We start from the raw sequence: 15,874 nt of genomic DNA, 5'->3' as shown, positions 1-15,874 counted from the left end.
TGAATAATGTGTGAATCATGGGGTCCAAGGTTGTTTTTGCAAGCCCCGAGGGTGTTCCCCTCTTACATTTTTTAAATAATTAAAAATCTATTCACAATGTTTCCTGTAGCCTCTAGGGCACAGTTTCTCAGGCTGTCTGATGTGAGGGGCTGGCTGTTACTGTCTTCCAGTGTGCCAGGTACTGGCATTAAATTTGTGCCCATTGGGTACAGTTGTTATTTTCCTCTCGAATTTGCCAGGATGTGGCAGCCAGTGGGTCAGGAACCAACATTGATCCAGGGACCACTACTTTCAGTAGCACTGCTCTGGAGGACGTGCAGAGAACTACCCTGTATTTTTGGCTTTTAGGTTCAGGGTGCTTTTTGTCAAACTGAGAAGCATCTTCCATTTACTTCCTGTCATAGAAAAAGGTCTTTTCTGAGCCCATATCAGCTGGGATAGGGGGGTTATTGAGAAATTACTTCCCCTCCCCCATACCTGAGGGTGCAAGCAAAAACACCAAGGAGCAAAACAGACGGTCAACATATGCAAGTTTCTGGCCAGCTTCGAGGCAAGGCATTTAGACGACACGCCTTGAAGCCAACCAGAAAGTGCACCCAAGCCGCACTATGGGAAATACTTTCAAGCCATGGATGGTTGAATCCATGGATGCAGAATCTTTTGCTCCTAGCATATAGTATAGAAGTATATTAGTTGCTATATTATTCAAATGTGTTAAGACCACTAATAGTACAGAAGAGTAAGATGCTAATATGGCAATTCAGTGTTAAGGTAGTGTATATGTATGTAGATTTTACACAACATTGCTTTGGATCCAATGGGTTCATTCCACTCACAGAAGGTAGGTTCTGGTAATGGAATAATTTCTACCAGAAGCGAAATAAATTCTTTCTTTTTTCAACTCACAGATGGATGGTTCTGCACCTGCAGAGAGCTGCTTAGCAAGCAGCTTATTCATCTAGACTATTTATAAATGTTTTAAGAATGTAAATATTTGAATAGTGCATGAATTGAATTAATTATATTGTTTCTGTATTCTAAGGTCTGTTCTACAGGAAATGCAAATTGCTATCAAAAGCAAATGTCACTCATGATACTAGGCTCTTCTGTTTAATGTTACCACCAGGGAGTCATCTCCAGGTCCCTGTTGGGCACCATGTTTACCTCAAACAAACAATTACAGGTAATGTAGTGGAAAATCTATTATTGTTTCTAGGGTAAAACAACACTCCACTCTGAGCTCTCTAAAAAGTGCAATAGAATATTCAGAAGGTTGGCACATTTCAGAATCAATGAGTTAGTTAAGTTATCTTCATAAATAAAGCACTTTTTAAATGCATTCAGGTTTATATACACACACACGCCACAGGAATTTCAAATAAGTTGTCATCTGTTTGCAAATTGTTTCCTTCCAACATATTTTTACATCCTTCAAAGTTTTAATTCTAGACTTGGTTCTGTTTAGTATTTGGCATTTTAATTAGTTGCCTAATCAATGGCAGCCAAACTTAAAATAGTCTTTATCATAGGGAAGCCAATACATTATTTTCATGGGGGTTTATGCCTTTTCACAGTGTCAAAGTATGTTTTTCAGGTGAAGTAGGTGGGATGTAATGCAAGTTTCTATGTCTTGATTTCAGTTACTGACTTGTTATGTGAGCATTATTTATGCTGATTAAAAGAACAGTTGGACTACACAATTATATCTATTTTTAATTTTAAAAAACCCAATGCATTTGCTACAAGTACTAAAAGAAGGGAGTTTTTAATAACTCAGAGGTAGGCTTGTTGGTAAAACTGTGTGGTGAATCCAGTCACTGATTTTTAACCCGTCTAAAGGGAACCATGTTGGCAACAGTGAGAGTATAGACCCTGTCAAGTGGTGCACCTTGTAATGTGTCACTCCTCCCTCAAAAAAACCTCCACGTAGGACAGGCATGTTGTCCCAAACCTACTGCCTTTCTCAGTGGATCTAGTCCAAAGTTTCTTGGATCATCACTGTAAAGCTATGATAAAGTTAGTGAACAGAACAAATGAATATGTTGAATAATGTCTATATGCTCTCATACACAACCAGTGGGAAAATGTTCTTCCTGACCCTGCCACCTAGTGACCAACACTTGTCCATAGCAGTCACTAGTCTAAAACAGCAAAGAGTAGTCAGGGTCCAGGACAGTCTTTTTCGCAATGAGATGGATTTCCTTTGAAAATCTGGGAGTGGACCAACAAGGGGACCCCATTTCCCAGGTTTGTTTTCAGAAGCCCTGCCTGCCTGGGTCCCACCAGTGCTACAAATAAGCCTGGGTTGCTCCTGGCATGCTATGCAGCCCTCTGGGGTAAAATTGTTTCTGATATTCTTTTCATATCTAATATGCAGTTTTCATCCACTTCTTTTGTTTAGGCACAGAGATAGTGAAGCCATATACACCAGTGTCATCTTCCTTGGTACCAACATTCAAAAGTCCCTCTTACAGTGATAACATGCATATATTTCTCATGATCAAGATTTACTCCAGTGGACTGCTTACACCAGTACTTGACACTCTGCAAATAGGTAAGTCTTTTCCCTCTTGTTATCTTAAGACTATATATAGTATACCAATTCTTGTTATGAACTTTCCTCTTTCAATTTTTATAAAGTTTTTGAAACACATGGGATAAACACATTAATGTAAAAAAAAAATATAGGTAAGCTAGTTGATATCTTAATTTGGCATGACCAGAAATCTGGCTTCAAACTGTGTAAAAAGTTACTTTTAATATTGTCCTGAAGAATGATGGCTTATGCTGTCCACAAATGTCCTTTGATACAAACTTATTTTTATTTTGGTGAGTGTATATTGAAGACAGCGCCAATTTCTTCTCCCTAGCATTTATTGTACTGTTTGGTTTTTCTTCTACAGGGGAATATATTTCTCTGAGTAATCCTGAAGGTAACTTCACAACATCACAAGTTGAAGAGGTAGAAGAACTATTTTTATTGGCAGGAGGCACAGGATTCACACCAATGGTTAAACTGTTAAACTATGCTTTGACTAGTAGCAATACTCTCAGGTAACTTTCCATGACCATGACTAGTTCCAGTTGAACATTGTTGCTCTATCTTAAATTCTGTATTTATCCCATTCATCCACATGTCTATTGGCACATCTAGCTAATGGTTAATTCCAACTAGAGTAAGCCCATCGAACTCCTTATGTAAATCTACTTACCATATATGTTCAACTATAAATCGACCTCAGGTATAAGTGGAGGGCAGGTTTTTGGGTCAGAATTATGGATTTTGATATCACCCATTGATAAATCAAGGGTAAAACCTAGGGGCAGATAATAAAGGATCTAAAGCAGTAGTTCTCAACCTTCCTAATGCTGTGACCCTTTAATACTGTTTCTCGTGTTGTGGTGACCCCCAACCACAAAGCAGTGGTGTCTTGGTTCCTAAGGCCATCGGTCTTAGGCGACCTCTGTGAAAAGATCATTTGACCCCCAAAGGGGTCACAACCCACAGTTTCAGAACTGCTGATCTAAAGCTGAGAGTTAAAGAACAGTACTTACAGTTGATTCAGGTTATTTGGGTCAATTTTTTTATCTAAATTTCTAGACATATACATGATGATATACAGTATTCATTGGATGTGGTCTAGCTGGGACTGTAGCTTGCAGTTAGTTTCAGGCCTATGGAATTATTTTTAAAGGCCAAAATAGCCCCTCTCCCCCCCCCCCCCCCCATAGATAAGGAAATTTCCAGGTATGCAGGAAAAGTGTTTCCTCTTCTCTTTAGGTTTCAAAGAGTTAGCTATATTGGTCTGTTTCAGCATAAAATGGAAAAGGCAGAGGAGATGAAGAAATCCAGCAGCACCTTTTGTTTTAGCTTGTGTATTTGTGGATATCCATGAGTTAACCTGAAAGGTGCTGCTGTCTTTCTTTGTTCGCTGTCCTCCTTTTCTCTTGTTTTTAAAAGTCAAGATACAAAAGAGAAGAAGATTGCTCCAGACGTCTTTCTCATTTGAAAAAGGTGTCAGCGGTGAGAGAGTTTTCTCATGCGACATGCAGAGATGGGGAAACTCCATTCTCCAGCATGTTACACATTTTGTGGATTATACACAAGAAATCCCCCAAGCCATCTCCCCTATAAGTTTCTATGTTGCTTGGATAATAGGGTGAAGGAAACTTTTATCTGACCAGCTTGCTGCTTTCCCAGATCCCTTTCATACCGTATTTTCCGGCGTATTAGATGACTTTTTCACCCCTAAAATCTTTTTGAAAGTTGGGGGGTCGTCTAATACGCCAGGAAGGCTCCGCTGCTGGCGTGAGGGCTGCCGGCCTTCTCCTCCCAGGCCCCGCGGAGCCCGGGAAGGAGCACCGCGGCCTGGCGCGAGGGCCACCGGCCTTCTCCTCCTCCCAGGCCCCGCGGAGCCCAGGAAGGAGCGCCACAGCCTGGCGCGAGGGCCGCCGGCCTTGCCCTCCTCCCAGGCCCCTTGGGGAGGCTTGGAAGGAGGGCTGCAGCCGGCGTGAGGGCCGCCGGCTTTCTCCTCCTCCCAGGCCCCCCGGGGAGGCTTGGAAGGAGGGCCGCTGCCGGCACGAGGGCCGCCAGCCTTGCCTTCCTCCAAGGCCCCGCAGAGCCCGGGAAGGAGCGCCGCGGCCTGGCGCGAGGGCCACCGGCCTTCTCCTCCTCCCAGGCCCCGCGGAGCCCAGGAAGGAGCGCCACGTCCTGGCACGAGGGCCGCCGGCTTTCTCCTCCTCCCAGGCCCCTGGGGAGGCTTGAAAGGAGGGCCACAGCCGGCGCGAGGGCCGCCGGCTTTCTCCTCCTCCCAGGCCCCCTGGGGAGGCTTGGAAGGAGGGCTGCTGTCGGCACGAGGGCCACCGGCCTTGCCTTCCTCCAAGGCCCTGCGGAGCCCGGGAAGGAGCGCCGCGGCCTGGCGTGAAGGCCGCTGGCCTTGCTCTCCTCTCAGGCTCCTGGGGAGGCTTGGAAGGAGGGCCGCAGCCGGCGCGAGGGCCGCCGGCTTTCTCCTCCTCTCAGGCCCCCCGGGGAGGCTTGGAAGGAGAGCCCCTGGCCTTCTCCCTCCTTGGATTTTTAGGAGGGGGTCTTATATGGCGAGTATATCCCAAACCCTATATTTTTACTGGAAAAGTTGGGGGTCGTCTTATTCGCCCAGTCGTCTTATACGCTGGAAAATACGGTAATTCTGATACAATTTTTAATTTGGTAAATAGTTTTTAGGAGGGACAAAAGCCTATTCTAAATTGTACGATTTAGATCGGATGTCACAACACTAATCCCATCTTTCCTTTCCTTTCCCCCAGTGATTGCTTTGAATGAGAAGGTGGTCTCCCAGTCTTGGACTTTTTACCAACATTTTAGTCCCCAACTTTTCACAGTGTAATAGCCAGTTCACAGTTTTCTGTTTGATAACTCTAAGCAAAATGGAGAAATGTTGTTGGTGTGTGCCTTCAGGTCATTTCTGAATTACCGTGACCCTATCAGAGGTTTTCTTGACAGAATTTTTGAGAAAGGGCTTGCTTTTATTTTCCTTTAGAGTTGGGTGTGACTTGCCCAAGGTCACCCAAGGGATTTCCATGTCCATGTTTGAGTGCTGGACTATGCCAGACTCATAGTCCAGCACTCAAACCATTGCACCACACTGGCTCTCTGAATGGAGAAAAACTGTGTTGTGAACTAGTATACATTGTAAATGGAACAGTATAATGTAGTTGAGGTAACATAACCACGGTAGTCCATGTGCTGGCAACATTCTGATTAGACTACTACAACATGCTCTAAGTGGCCTGGAAGATAACTCGGAAAGTGCAGTTTGTGTAAAATAGCAGCTGAAGTGTTATCTAGAACATTGTATAGAAATCACATGACACCAGTTTTAAAGGAATTGTATTAGCTGCCAGTATGTCTCAGCTCAGTGGTCCTTATGTTGACATTTTCCTAAAAGGCTTAGGAACTCACCTTAAGGGAATGCTGTTTCCTATATACACTGACTGGGGATTGATGATTGTTGGAAGTGACATTCTCTGTGTCCCACAGAACAATAAGGGAGCAAGTTACACTGGGAACACCTGGGAATGGGCCTGCACTGCTGTGGCATCCCACTTTTGAATGCCCGTTGGAGATCCACTTAATGCTCATTCTAATATTTTTAAATTTATTTTTGTTAAAGCCTTTCCAGTATAATTACTTTATTTAATCCATATATACACATAGGTTTAAACTTTTTAAATTTAAGTTACTATCTCATTTAGTATGTTTCTAGATTGTTTGAAATACCTTTTAGTCTTTAAAGCTTTAAATTGTTGACTTCACTGTATGTCACCCTGAGATAACTTGTATAGGGCGGGATGTTAGAAATTAAATAAATCAATCAATTTGACAGAGAATTGATTGGAGAAAGAGATGTCTTGGAGGTGAGACATCTCTCGGAGAAGCTGGATGTTCACTCTGTCTTTTTTCTCCCTGTGTTACCACACGGTGTATAATCATGCAGCTAATGAATCAGCTTTTCTCATCATTTGCCATTCTGATTCAAACAAACTGAATTCCTAGGCTCTGCCTACTCCTAAAATGTTCTTTTTCTCTCCATTCCATTCCCCAGTAAAGGGAGGAGGTGAACAGTATGAGGTAGCACTATAAGATGGATGTGTTTAGAATGATAAGAGGGTGTGTAGGAGTTGAGAACAAATCAGGGACAAGCAAAAATGAAGAGCCACGTAGCTGGAAGCTTTCCTACATGCCTTCCTCAGACCCTTTTCCTGGTAATGCATCAGAATGATTCTTATCAGCAGTTGCTTTAGTACAGCTAAACACATTCCTTACTGGGGAGGACTTGAGCGTCAGGTGCTGCATTCTTCTTGTACAGCAATGGTTTTAAATTCTGAAGGTATAATTTTTATTTTAATTATTTTTTAGGGTAGCAAAGTTGATGTTCTTCAACAAAACAGAAGATGATATACTTTGGAGAAGTCAGCTAGAACAATTAGCCCATAATGATGCAAGGTACTGATGCACAGAAATTGATGCATGAAAGTTTGTGTAGCTCTTGTGTGGTAAGCCCTGAAACAACAACTAACATTGTGTTTACTTTGCATGACATAAAGTTAGATATTCGGTCTTCTGTAGTTCAGCAGACACTGCAGCTGGGCTTTTGAAGAGAAACAGTGGCTTGTTGCACTCTTTCCTGGAAGTAGGTGCTAGCTTACTCCCAGAGTCATAGATTAAATTTTATTGCTGCAAGAGAAAATACTGCTGAAATCCTTGAAAGTGTGCCATATTGGCAGTTGTTGTTGATGTTATGTGGCTTTAAGTCTTTACAACTTATGATGACCCTACTAAGATGAACCTATCACAGGTTGTTTTTGTTTGTTTGTTTGTGGGTTTTTTTGCAAGATTTATTCAGAGGAGATTTACCACTGCCTTCCCTTGAGACCTAGAGCATGTGACTAGCTCAAGTTCACCCAGTGGGTTTCCATGGCCAAGTGGGGATTTGAACCCTGGTCTCCAGAGCTATAGTTAAATGTTGGCTTAAACCACTACACCACACTTGGCAGTACAGGTTAGCTTTAAAATAGCCTAAGGAATTTGCCAATGTAGTTTTAAGGTCCTGTTAAGAAACACACACACACACCACTTACATCATTCTGTATTTGTGCTCACATATTGCATTACACTCAAAACTCAAGAAAAGGTCTTCCTTTGTAGCCTTACTTCAGTGCATTATTAATGAGATTTTTATTATTATTTTTTTTGTTGTGGATGTGTCTGTGTTATTCATTTTGCTTAAAGTTACATGCTCTGCTATATCTACTTGATATAGAAACACTTGATAATTTTGGATGCAGAGGGGACTAATTAAAAATACTTTTCTTCTCTAGTTTTTATGTCCTTATAAATTAGAAATTGGAGGCAGATGTGACTTCCTACCATGATATTAATGGCAAACCACAAGGAAATTTAATTTTTCTTATTGATTTTGGCAGGAAATATAGGAACTACGTTTCTGCCTGTGCTGTTTTCCCGTCAACTCAGTGTCCTCTCTTTGCTCAAAGCAGCTTGTATAGTTCAAATTACTGAACCTTTTTCTGATATCAAGAATAGGGAAAATTTTGAAGGCACTGTTATTTTCAGTTTTTCCAAACACAGCGGAGGCATTCACTGCTCAGGACTGAATTGGCCTTTTCCCACCTGCTGATATCTGTGGCTTCCTGAGATTTCCTTGAAATAAATTTGTCCTGAGATAAAATGCAGGCTGGCCCTATCATTTAACCCAACTGAGGTTCCACTTTTCATGGATGGTCAGGAGTAGAGTTTGGCATGGTAATTCTTTAAAGGAATACAGCACTTTACTCATTACTTTGATCACCACTTCTTACTCTTTCTGCAGTCCAGGAAGATAACTTGCTGAGCTACTCATTACTTACATTTTTCATGGAGACTGCTGTATTAATGTTTCAAGACAGAAATGAAAGGCAGTGAAAGAATCTAGCAGCACCTTTGAGACTGTTTTCCAGCGATGGAGTGAAGGCATCCTTGATGTATGGGTTAGACCCTGTGGCTCGCTCTAGGTCAGGCAGGAAGTAGACAAAACTTTAGAGGCGTGTCCACAGGATAGGACTAACCCCCAAAGCAAGTTTCAGTTTCGTTTCTACCTCTGCTCTGGTCAGACACTTTCAGATCAGCTCTGCTGCTTTTCCTCCTCTATTTCTTTCAACAACAACAACAACAACTTTATTTCTCTCCTGTTCCTTTTGCCTCTGCCTCCTATCTGTCCCCTCTCCTGTCTCTTTGGACTGCCAGGGGACCAACAACGATGTCAGGGGCTGGAGATCAGGAGGACAGCCCAGGCATGTCCTGTGATTCCCTAAACTTGGCTAGAGAGCAACCCAGTCACTCTCTCAGCCCCTATCAAGACAAGGAGCCTGCTGCTAGGACTGCCAGGGCCAGGTCGGAGGAGGGAGAACTCTCGTCTCCGAACCTACAGGGGCCCCACTGCACCCTCCAGCAAAAAGACCGGACCTGGGCCACATTGGAGGACTCAGAACAGGGTGTGAGTACTACCCCCACCCAACTGCCCCCCCCCCCCCCCCGCTGCAAGCATTGCCACTGGAGCTCTCCTCCATAATCGCTTCCCTCATCTCCTTCCAAGCTGCAGCTTTATCTGGCCAACAGCCCTGTCCTGCAGCCCTTCCCCTCTCTCTGGGGATGACTGGCACCATTTCAGACCATCGGAGACAGCCTTCCCTCCCTACCTCTCAGCCAGCTCCAGCCCAGTGCATCCCTGCCTCTGCCCAGAGAGCCCCAACCAGGACAAGGTCTTCCTCTTCCTCCTCTCCAGCTGCCCGCTCCTCCCTGGATTCCATCCCTCCCTCTGAAAGGGGAAAATTCACCCCCAGGGAAACTGCCCTCAAGCCTCCCAAAAAGGGCGGGAAAAGTCTCCCGGGCTCCTCTGCAGCTGCTGCTAAGACAAAAACTAAGCGACCAGCGCCACCCACTGGCCAACAACACAAATCAAAAAAGCCCAAAGCCTCCATTATTCTGCATTCTTCTGATGATGAGGATGATGCAGAGGACCTTTCAAACAAATTATCTCACAGTGAAGAGGGCTTACTCACCCTTGACGAATTATCTGTTGATGATGATGATGGAGAAGATCCCACACCCTCCTCCAGTAGACTTTTCCCCCAAGAGGACTTTCAAATCCTGTTGAAAAAAGCAATAAAAACTCTTGAGTTGCCTATAAATGCCACCATCCCTCAAACTCAAGACACAGACCTTCCCCAGGGAAAGGGCGACTCCTTTCCACAACCTGGGCCCCCTTCTATCGAGGTCCCCTTTACTTCAGATTTTATGAAGGTTATTAGGGAAGAGTGGTCTAAGCCAGCCACAGCCAGACCAAATCCTCAATCATTCAAAAAATTTTATAACCTTCCCCAATCGGTCATGTCAAAGCTCCAAGTCCCCTTGGTTGATGCTCCCGTTGCAGCTTTGACCACGTCCGTGGTCTACTGCAAAGATGGAGACGATGCCCTAAAAAACCACGAAGACAAAAGAGCCGATTCGGCCTTAAGAAAATCATTTGACGCCTCCTCCACAGCCATCAGGGCTGCATCTACAGTCTCCATTCTCTCCAGGGCCGCTTTTACTTGGGCTAGAGACCTTATCCAAGAGGTACCTAAGGGCAACATTAAATTACGCCAGGGCATCAATAAACTTCTCAAGGTGTTGGCTTTTTCTTCTGATGCTTCTCTTGACATCATGCAACTGAGTGCCAGGGCTCAAGCAGCATCTGTCCCAGTAAGGAGACAGATTTGGCTAAAAAATTGGACGGTTGTTGCCAAGTCCAAACAAAACCTCACCATGGCCCCCTTCAGCGGACAAAAACTATTTGGAGATGCACTCGAACCTGTCCTCATAGAAACCAAGGACAAGAAAAAAGCCTTACCTTCACTACCCAAAAGAGATGAAAAGCGATCCTTTCGCCAGGGACAGGGTTCCTTTCGCTCATACAAAAACAATCAATCTTCCTTTCGTTCCAGAGACCCTAGGTCCAACAAAAATCAGTGGTCTGACCGAAAGCCATATGGCCGACAACAATACCACTCGCGAGGATTCGGAAGGCCTAACAACTCTTCCAACCAACAACAGGGGCCATCTATCTCCAAACAAAACCGTAATTCCCCCAGAGAATGACTGGCTGCCACACCTAGTGGGTGGCAGACATCTACACTTCGCCTACATTTGGGAAGCCTCAACTGCAGACAAATGGGTTCTCACCACACTGAAACACATTTATCTGATAGACTTTTACAACCTTCCTCACGACCACTTTGTTCCATCACCGATGTCCCAACGTCACAAAAAACACAAGTTGACGTTACAAGCCATAGACCACCTACTACAAATTGGAGCGATAGAACAAGTTCCATCTTCAGAAACGTACAAAGGTTGCTACTCTATTTTGTTCATAGTGCCAAAAAAGGACGGGTCATGGAGGGCTGTACTGGACCTAAAATGGGTCAACAAATTTGTCAGAAAACGTCGTTTCCGTATGGAAACTCTAAAGACCATCCTAGAGGCCATCAGACCTCACGACTTTCTTTGTTCTCTGGATTTAACTCAAGCCTACCTTCATGTTCCTGTTCACCTCTCTCCACCGCCGATTTCTGAGATTCTCCTACCACCACAACCATTACCAATACAAGGCCCTTCCATTTGGCCTCTCATCAGCTCCTCGGGTTTTTACAAAGATCATGATATCGCTGGTGGCCCATTGGAGACTACAGGGAATCCACGTCCATCCTTATTTGGACGACATCTTAATTCGCTCACCATCATTCCAACAAGGCCGTCAGGATGTCCATCTGGTCCTATCCTCATTGACAAGACATGGTTTTCTAGTCAATCGTAGGAAGAGCCACCTAGAGCCTTGCCAACATATTCTCCACCTCGGGGCGATCATCGATACCCTACATGGCAAGGTATACCTCTCACCAGAAAGAATAAACAAAATTCGTCAGACCATCAACCTCGTGTCCCGCTCTCACTCGACAAACCTTTTGCTCCTGGCGAGATTACAAGGCTTAATGATATCAACGATAGACTGCACACCCTGGGCCCGATTTCACTCAAGGCCTCTCCAGTGGTTTCTCCTTCCTCATCAAAAACACATATCCTCAAAGATCAACAAACGACTGATACTCCCTCACAGGGTCAGACACTCCCTCCTTTGGTGGACTTCTCCCAATCTCAAAACAGGTCGGCCACTCTGGCCTCCTCAAGAACTACAACTGACGACAGATGCCAGTCTGCGGGGCTGGGGAGCCACACTCAACAACTCCTATACACAGGGAAGATGGTCCGTCCAAGAACAAAGCCACAACATAAATCTCCTAGAACTCAGAGCGGTGCGCCTGGCTCTTTTACAATTCTCATCCCTGGTCAAAGGACAACCAGTGTTGATTCGGACAGACAACATGTCAACAAAAGCCCACATAAATCGACAAGGAGGCACAAGATCAAAGTCTCTAATGAGCGAGACAGAGCTTCTTTTCAAGTGGTCACAAACAAATCTCCTCTCGATAAGATCAGAACACATCAAGGGGACTCTAAATACGAGAGCCAACTGGCTCAGCAGACAGGACATAGACCAGTCAGAGTGGCAGCTACATCCCCAAGTCTTTCACATGGTGACACACAAGCTTGGAACGCCCCTGGTAGATCTCTTCGCATCCATAAACAATCAACTGCCATGCTTCTTCTCTCGGTTCCTAACTCAAGGAGCGGAACAAATGGACGCTCTACATGCCCCATGGCCAGACGGGACTCTATATGCCTTCCCTCCAACGTCCATGATCAACAAGTGCCTAAAAAAGGCAAGAAAAGAAAGAGCGACAATAATTCTAATAGCCCCATACTGGCCAAGAAGACCATGGTTCTCAGAGATCCTGACAATGGCTCAAGAGTCTCTCAAGCTCCCGCTTCGCCCAGACCTTCTATCCCAGGGTCAGTTTCACCATCCAGATCCAGCCTGGCTCAACCTTCACGCTTGGAGGTTGAACGCCAAAATATGATAAAAGAAGGGCTCACGTCTAGGGTGATAGACACCATCATCAATGCTAGACGACCTTCCACCAGACGAATATACGAATATTCTTTCAGATCATTTGCCCGTTGGTGTAAGCTAAACAAACTTAACCCACTCAAGGCATCTGTGAGCTCTCTACTTTCTTACCTCCAAGAAGGACTTGAGCCCAACACTCTCAAAAGACAGGTCTCTGCCATCACTTCTGCTTTTCCTCAAAAACACGCTAACAAACTGTCCAACAACTACTATGTCAGAAGGTTTCTTCGAGCAGCCACTCTCATCCGACCTCCCACAGTACACAGATACCCTAACTGGGACCTACACAAGGTACTTTCGGCTCTTACCAAAGCTCCGTTTGAACCACTAAAAGACATAGACTTAAAATTCCTTACCTGGAAGGTTCTATTCCTCACAGCCATCACCTCGGCCAAGAGAGTCTCAGAACTTGGTGCCCTGTCCATACGCAAAGAGCTCTGCGTGTTCAGAGAAGACTCTGTGTTGCTAAGACTAGATCCAACTTTTATAACCAAGATAAACTCTACATTCCACAGGTCCCAAGATACCATCCTACCTTCTTTTTGCCCTCAACCCAAAAAAGACTTGGAAAAGACCTGGCATACACTGGATGTTCAGAGGGCTCTCCGCACTTATATTAATAGAACTAAAAGGTTCCGTTTGACTGACAACCTTTTTGTCTCATTCCACAAAAATTCCATGGGCAAAAAGGTGTCCGTTTCTACACTTTCTCGATGGATCAGGTTCTGCATATCCATGTGTTATACAGATTCTGCAAAGCCTCTTCCTGGAACTGTTTTCGCTCATTCTATACGTAGTGCTTCAACCTCGGTGGCACTCTCCACTAATGCCTCTCTAGAAGAGATCTGCAGGGCAGCTACATGGTCCTCGACATCTACCTTTGTCCGACATTACCGCCTGGACTCCTTCCAGTCATCTGAGGCGGCTTTTGGAAGAAGGGCACTACAGGCTGTAGTACCTCATTAACTCAATCTCCTTCTACCCACCCTTATTTTTGGGGAGCTATGCCATATCCCATACATCAAGGATGCCTTCTCTCCATCGCTGGAAAAATAAACATTGGCTTACCTGGTGAGATGTTTGTTTTAAGCAATGGAGATGAAGGCATCCTCCCCTCCCTCTGATTGGTCTTGATCTCCTGGCACCCAGTTTTTGAGGTCAACCATTAGTGTTTTTTCTCGTCCCGTTGGACGTTTACAGTTTTTTGGTTACTGGGTCTTTTTCAGATGCCCTAAAATTTGGTTCTTAGTTGTTTGAGAGTTCTTAGAAACCTTCCTTCTCTAGGCTGTTACATTAACTGAAACTTGCTTTGGGGGTTAGTCCTATCCTGTGGACACGCCTCTAAAGTTTTGTCTACTTCCTGCCTGACCTAGAGCGAGCCACAGGGTCTAACCCATACATCAAGGATGCCTTCGTCTCCATCGCTTAAAACAAACATCTCACCAGGTAAGCCAATGTTTATATCACTTGTAACCTGAGTTTTTGTGGATTTCAACCCACTTCTTCAGATGTACAGATGGAATACAGTATTTACACCACAAGTAGTTACATTGTTGTGGGGGTGGGATTGGAATGTAATGGGATACAGAATGATGCAAAACATTGGTGACATTGGCCACGAACCTTCAGAAAGTTTTGTAAGATGATAGAGGTCTGCCAGGTAGCTGCCCAGTTAGGCCTGAAGTATGAAAAACAATACATTCTGCTTACCTGAAAGTCAGTTACCTTGAGGTGAGGAAATTTTCTGAGGACGAAATATTGTTCTCCTCCTCACATGTAGCAAAATATTCTCTTTAGAATATTTCCCTACATGTGTAACTCTTAGGAGACCCATATATTAATAAATGTACTGCACAAAGAAATTGCCTCTGTTTATATCTCTGCTAATAGACTGAAATTTTTTTAATGTATCACCCAGTTCAGCTGTTTCTCTTTCTTGATTTGAAATTGTTTATTGCAGAGCATGTACTTGTAAGTCAGGGACTGAATGTCCAGGAAGCTTGAAATGCTCTGCAACCAGTTTGGGTGTACTGCCATTTCTAATGACAGATTTGTATCCATTTATTCTCTTGTACAGTCATTAGACCAGCGTAGAGTGGAGGGGATGGCATAAACAGCAATAGCAATAGCAGCTTCATTTATATACCACTTCATACCACACTAAGCAGTCTTTAAGTGGTTTACAACTGTAAGCTAATTGTCCCCAACAAGCTGGGTACTCACTTTAGCCACTTTGGAAGGATGCTAGGCTGAGTCGATCCTGAGCCCCTGGCTAGGATTAAACTCACAACCTTGTGGTTTGTGAGTGAGTGGCTGCAGTGCCGGCATTTAACCACTGCAGCACCAGGGCCTTTAATCATATTGGCGGATGGGCAAGTTCCTCTAATTACTACCTATGCTAGCACACCATGTTAAGAATTAGGCTCTTAGTACTTCTGTCAGAATAACAATGGAAATATTTTTAGCTTCTTTCCAGAGTTCCCATGATACAGAATGCTCCTACTCAAGGAAGAAAAGACATTGCTTCATTAACAGGCTTGACCCTAGATGGGGAAGAGGGACCCTCTCAAACTTTGGGGAAGTGGTGAACAGGGGGAAGGAGAGAATCAGTGAAAATGCGCTGTAATTCACTCCAGTGATTTGTCTTCACTGATTCTCAGATGCTTCAAAAAAAAGGGAAGGGTAATAGGATCCAACCCAGTGTTGCAATATTAGCAGTACCCTCCCCAAGACTAAACTCAATATTTAAAACTCTAAAGTGCATCAAATATTGTACTTACTATTGTATAATCTTTGACTTGGAATGGTTGGCATTGCCTTTTGCTCCACATGCATCTCATCCATGGGAGGAAGAGGCAGGGATGGTGAGTTAGCCTCCCAGGGAGTATGGTGCCAGTGGCAATGCCTGGCCGGAGGAGGAGGGGGGGGGGGGCTCTGCTCCCTGCCACTTTGCTAGAAACCATTCCCAGGTTCCGTCCGTCCACTACAACTGGTGTCTCTACATGTGCAAGATGCAGGGAAGATGGAAGGGCAGCAAAAGAAGCAGGGAGGGCGAGCAAGTCCGGCAGTAGTGTCCTGCAGAGGAGAGGTGGGGTAGGGGCTTTGCTTGCTCTGGCTGCCCTCTTGGGCTCCTTCTCTTCACTGTGCTTGATGCCTCCATGTATACCATGGTCTGTTGGTCAGAGTCAGGAGGGAGAGTGAGCCTCCCTGGACCCCCACAGATCCCTTGTGAGGCCATCACAGCCTCCCAG

The 15,874-nt window shown here is 44.6% G+C and overlaps 1 protein-coding gene across 5 annotated transcripts in view; it reads left to right on the top strand.

Annotated features, from left to right (window-relative positions):
• Positions 1 to 15,874, top strand: part of CYB5R4 (cytochrome b5 reductase 4) — a 45,110-nt gene that overhangs the window by 27,656 nt on the left and 1,580 nt on the right. For 3 of the 5 annotated variants that reach the window (XM_089530827.1, XM_089530826.1, XM_089530828.1), the window contains 4 exons: positions 1,043 to 1,183; positions 2,402 to 2,554; positions 2,904 to 3,054; positions 6,917 to 7,003. In XM_089530827.1, coding sequence (XP_089386953.1) covers positions 1,043 to 1,183; positions 2,402 to 2,554; positions 2,904 to 3,054; positions 6,917 to 7,003 — 532 coding nt within the window. Of the gene's footprint in view, positions 1 to 1,042; positions 1,184 to 2,401; positions 2,555 to 2,903; positions 3,055 to 6,916; positions 7,054 to 9,262; positions 14,070 to 15,874 lie in introns of those variants that run through there. The other 2 variants (XM_089530829.1, XR_016281776.1) reach the window with 2 other exon arrangements.

The sequence above is a fragment of the Sceloporus occidentalis genome, unplaced genomic scaffold (assembly GCF_023333645.1).
Source record: "Sceloporus occidentalis isolate IW3139 unplaced genomic scaffold, rSceOcc1.0.p SCAF_6, whole genome shotgun sequence".
NCBI classification, from domain to species: domain Eukaryota; kingdom Metazoa; phylum Chordata; class Lepidosauria; order Squamata; family Phrynosomatidae; genus Sceloporus; species Sceloporus occidentalis.
Note: the sequence above shows the minus strand (reverse complement) of the source record. Positions and strands in the feature narration are given on the sequence as shown.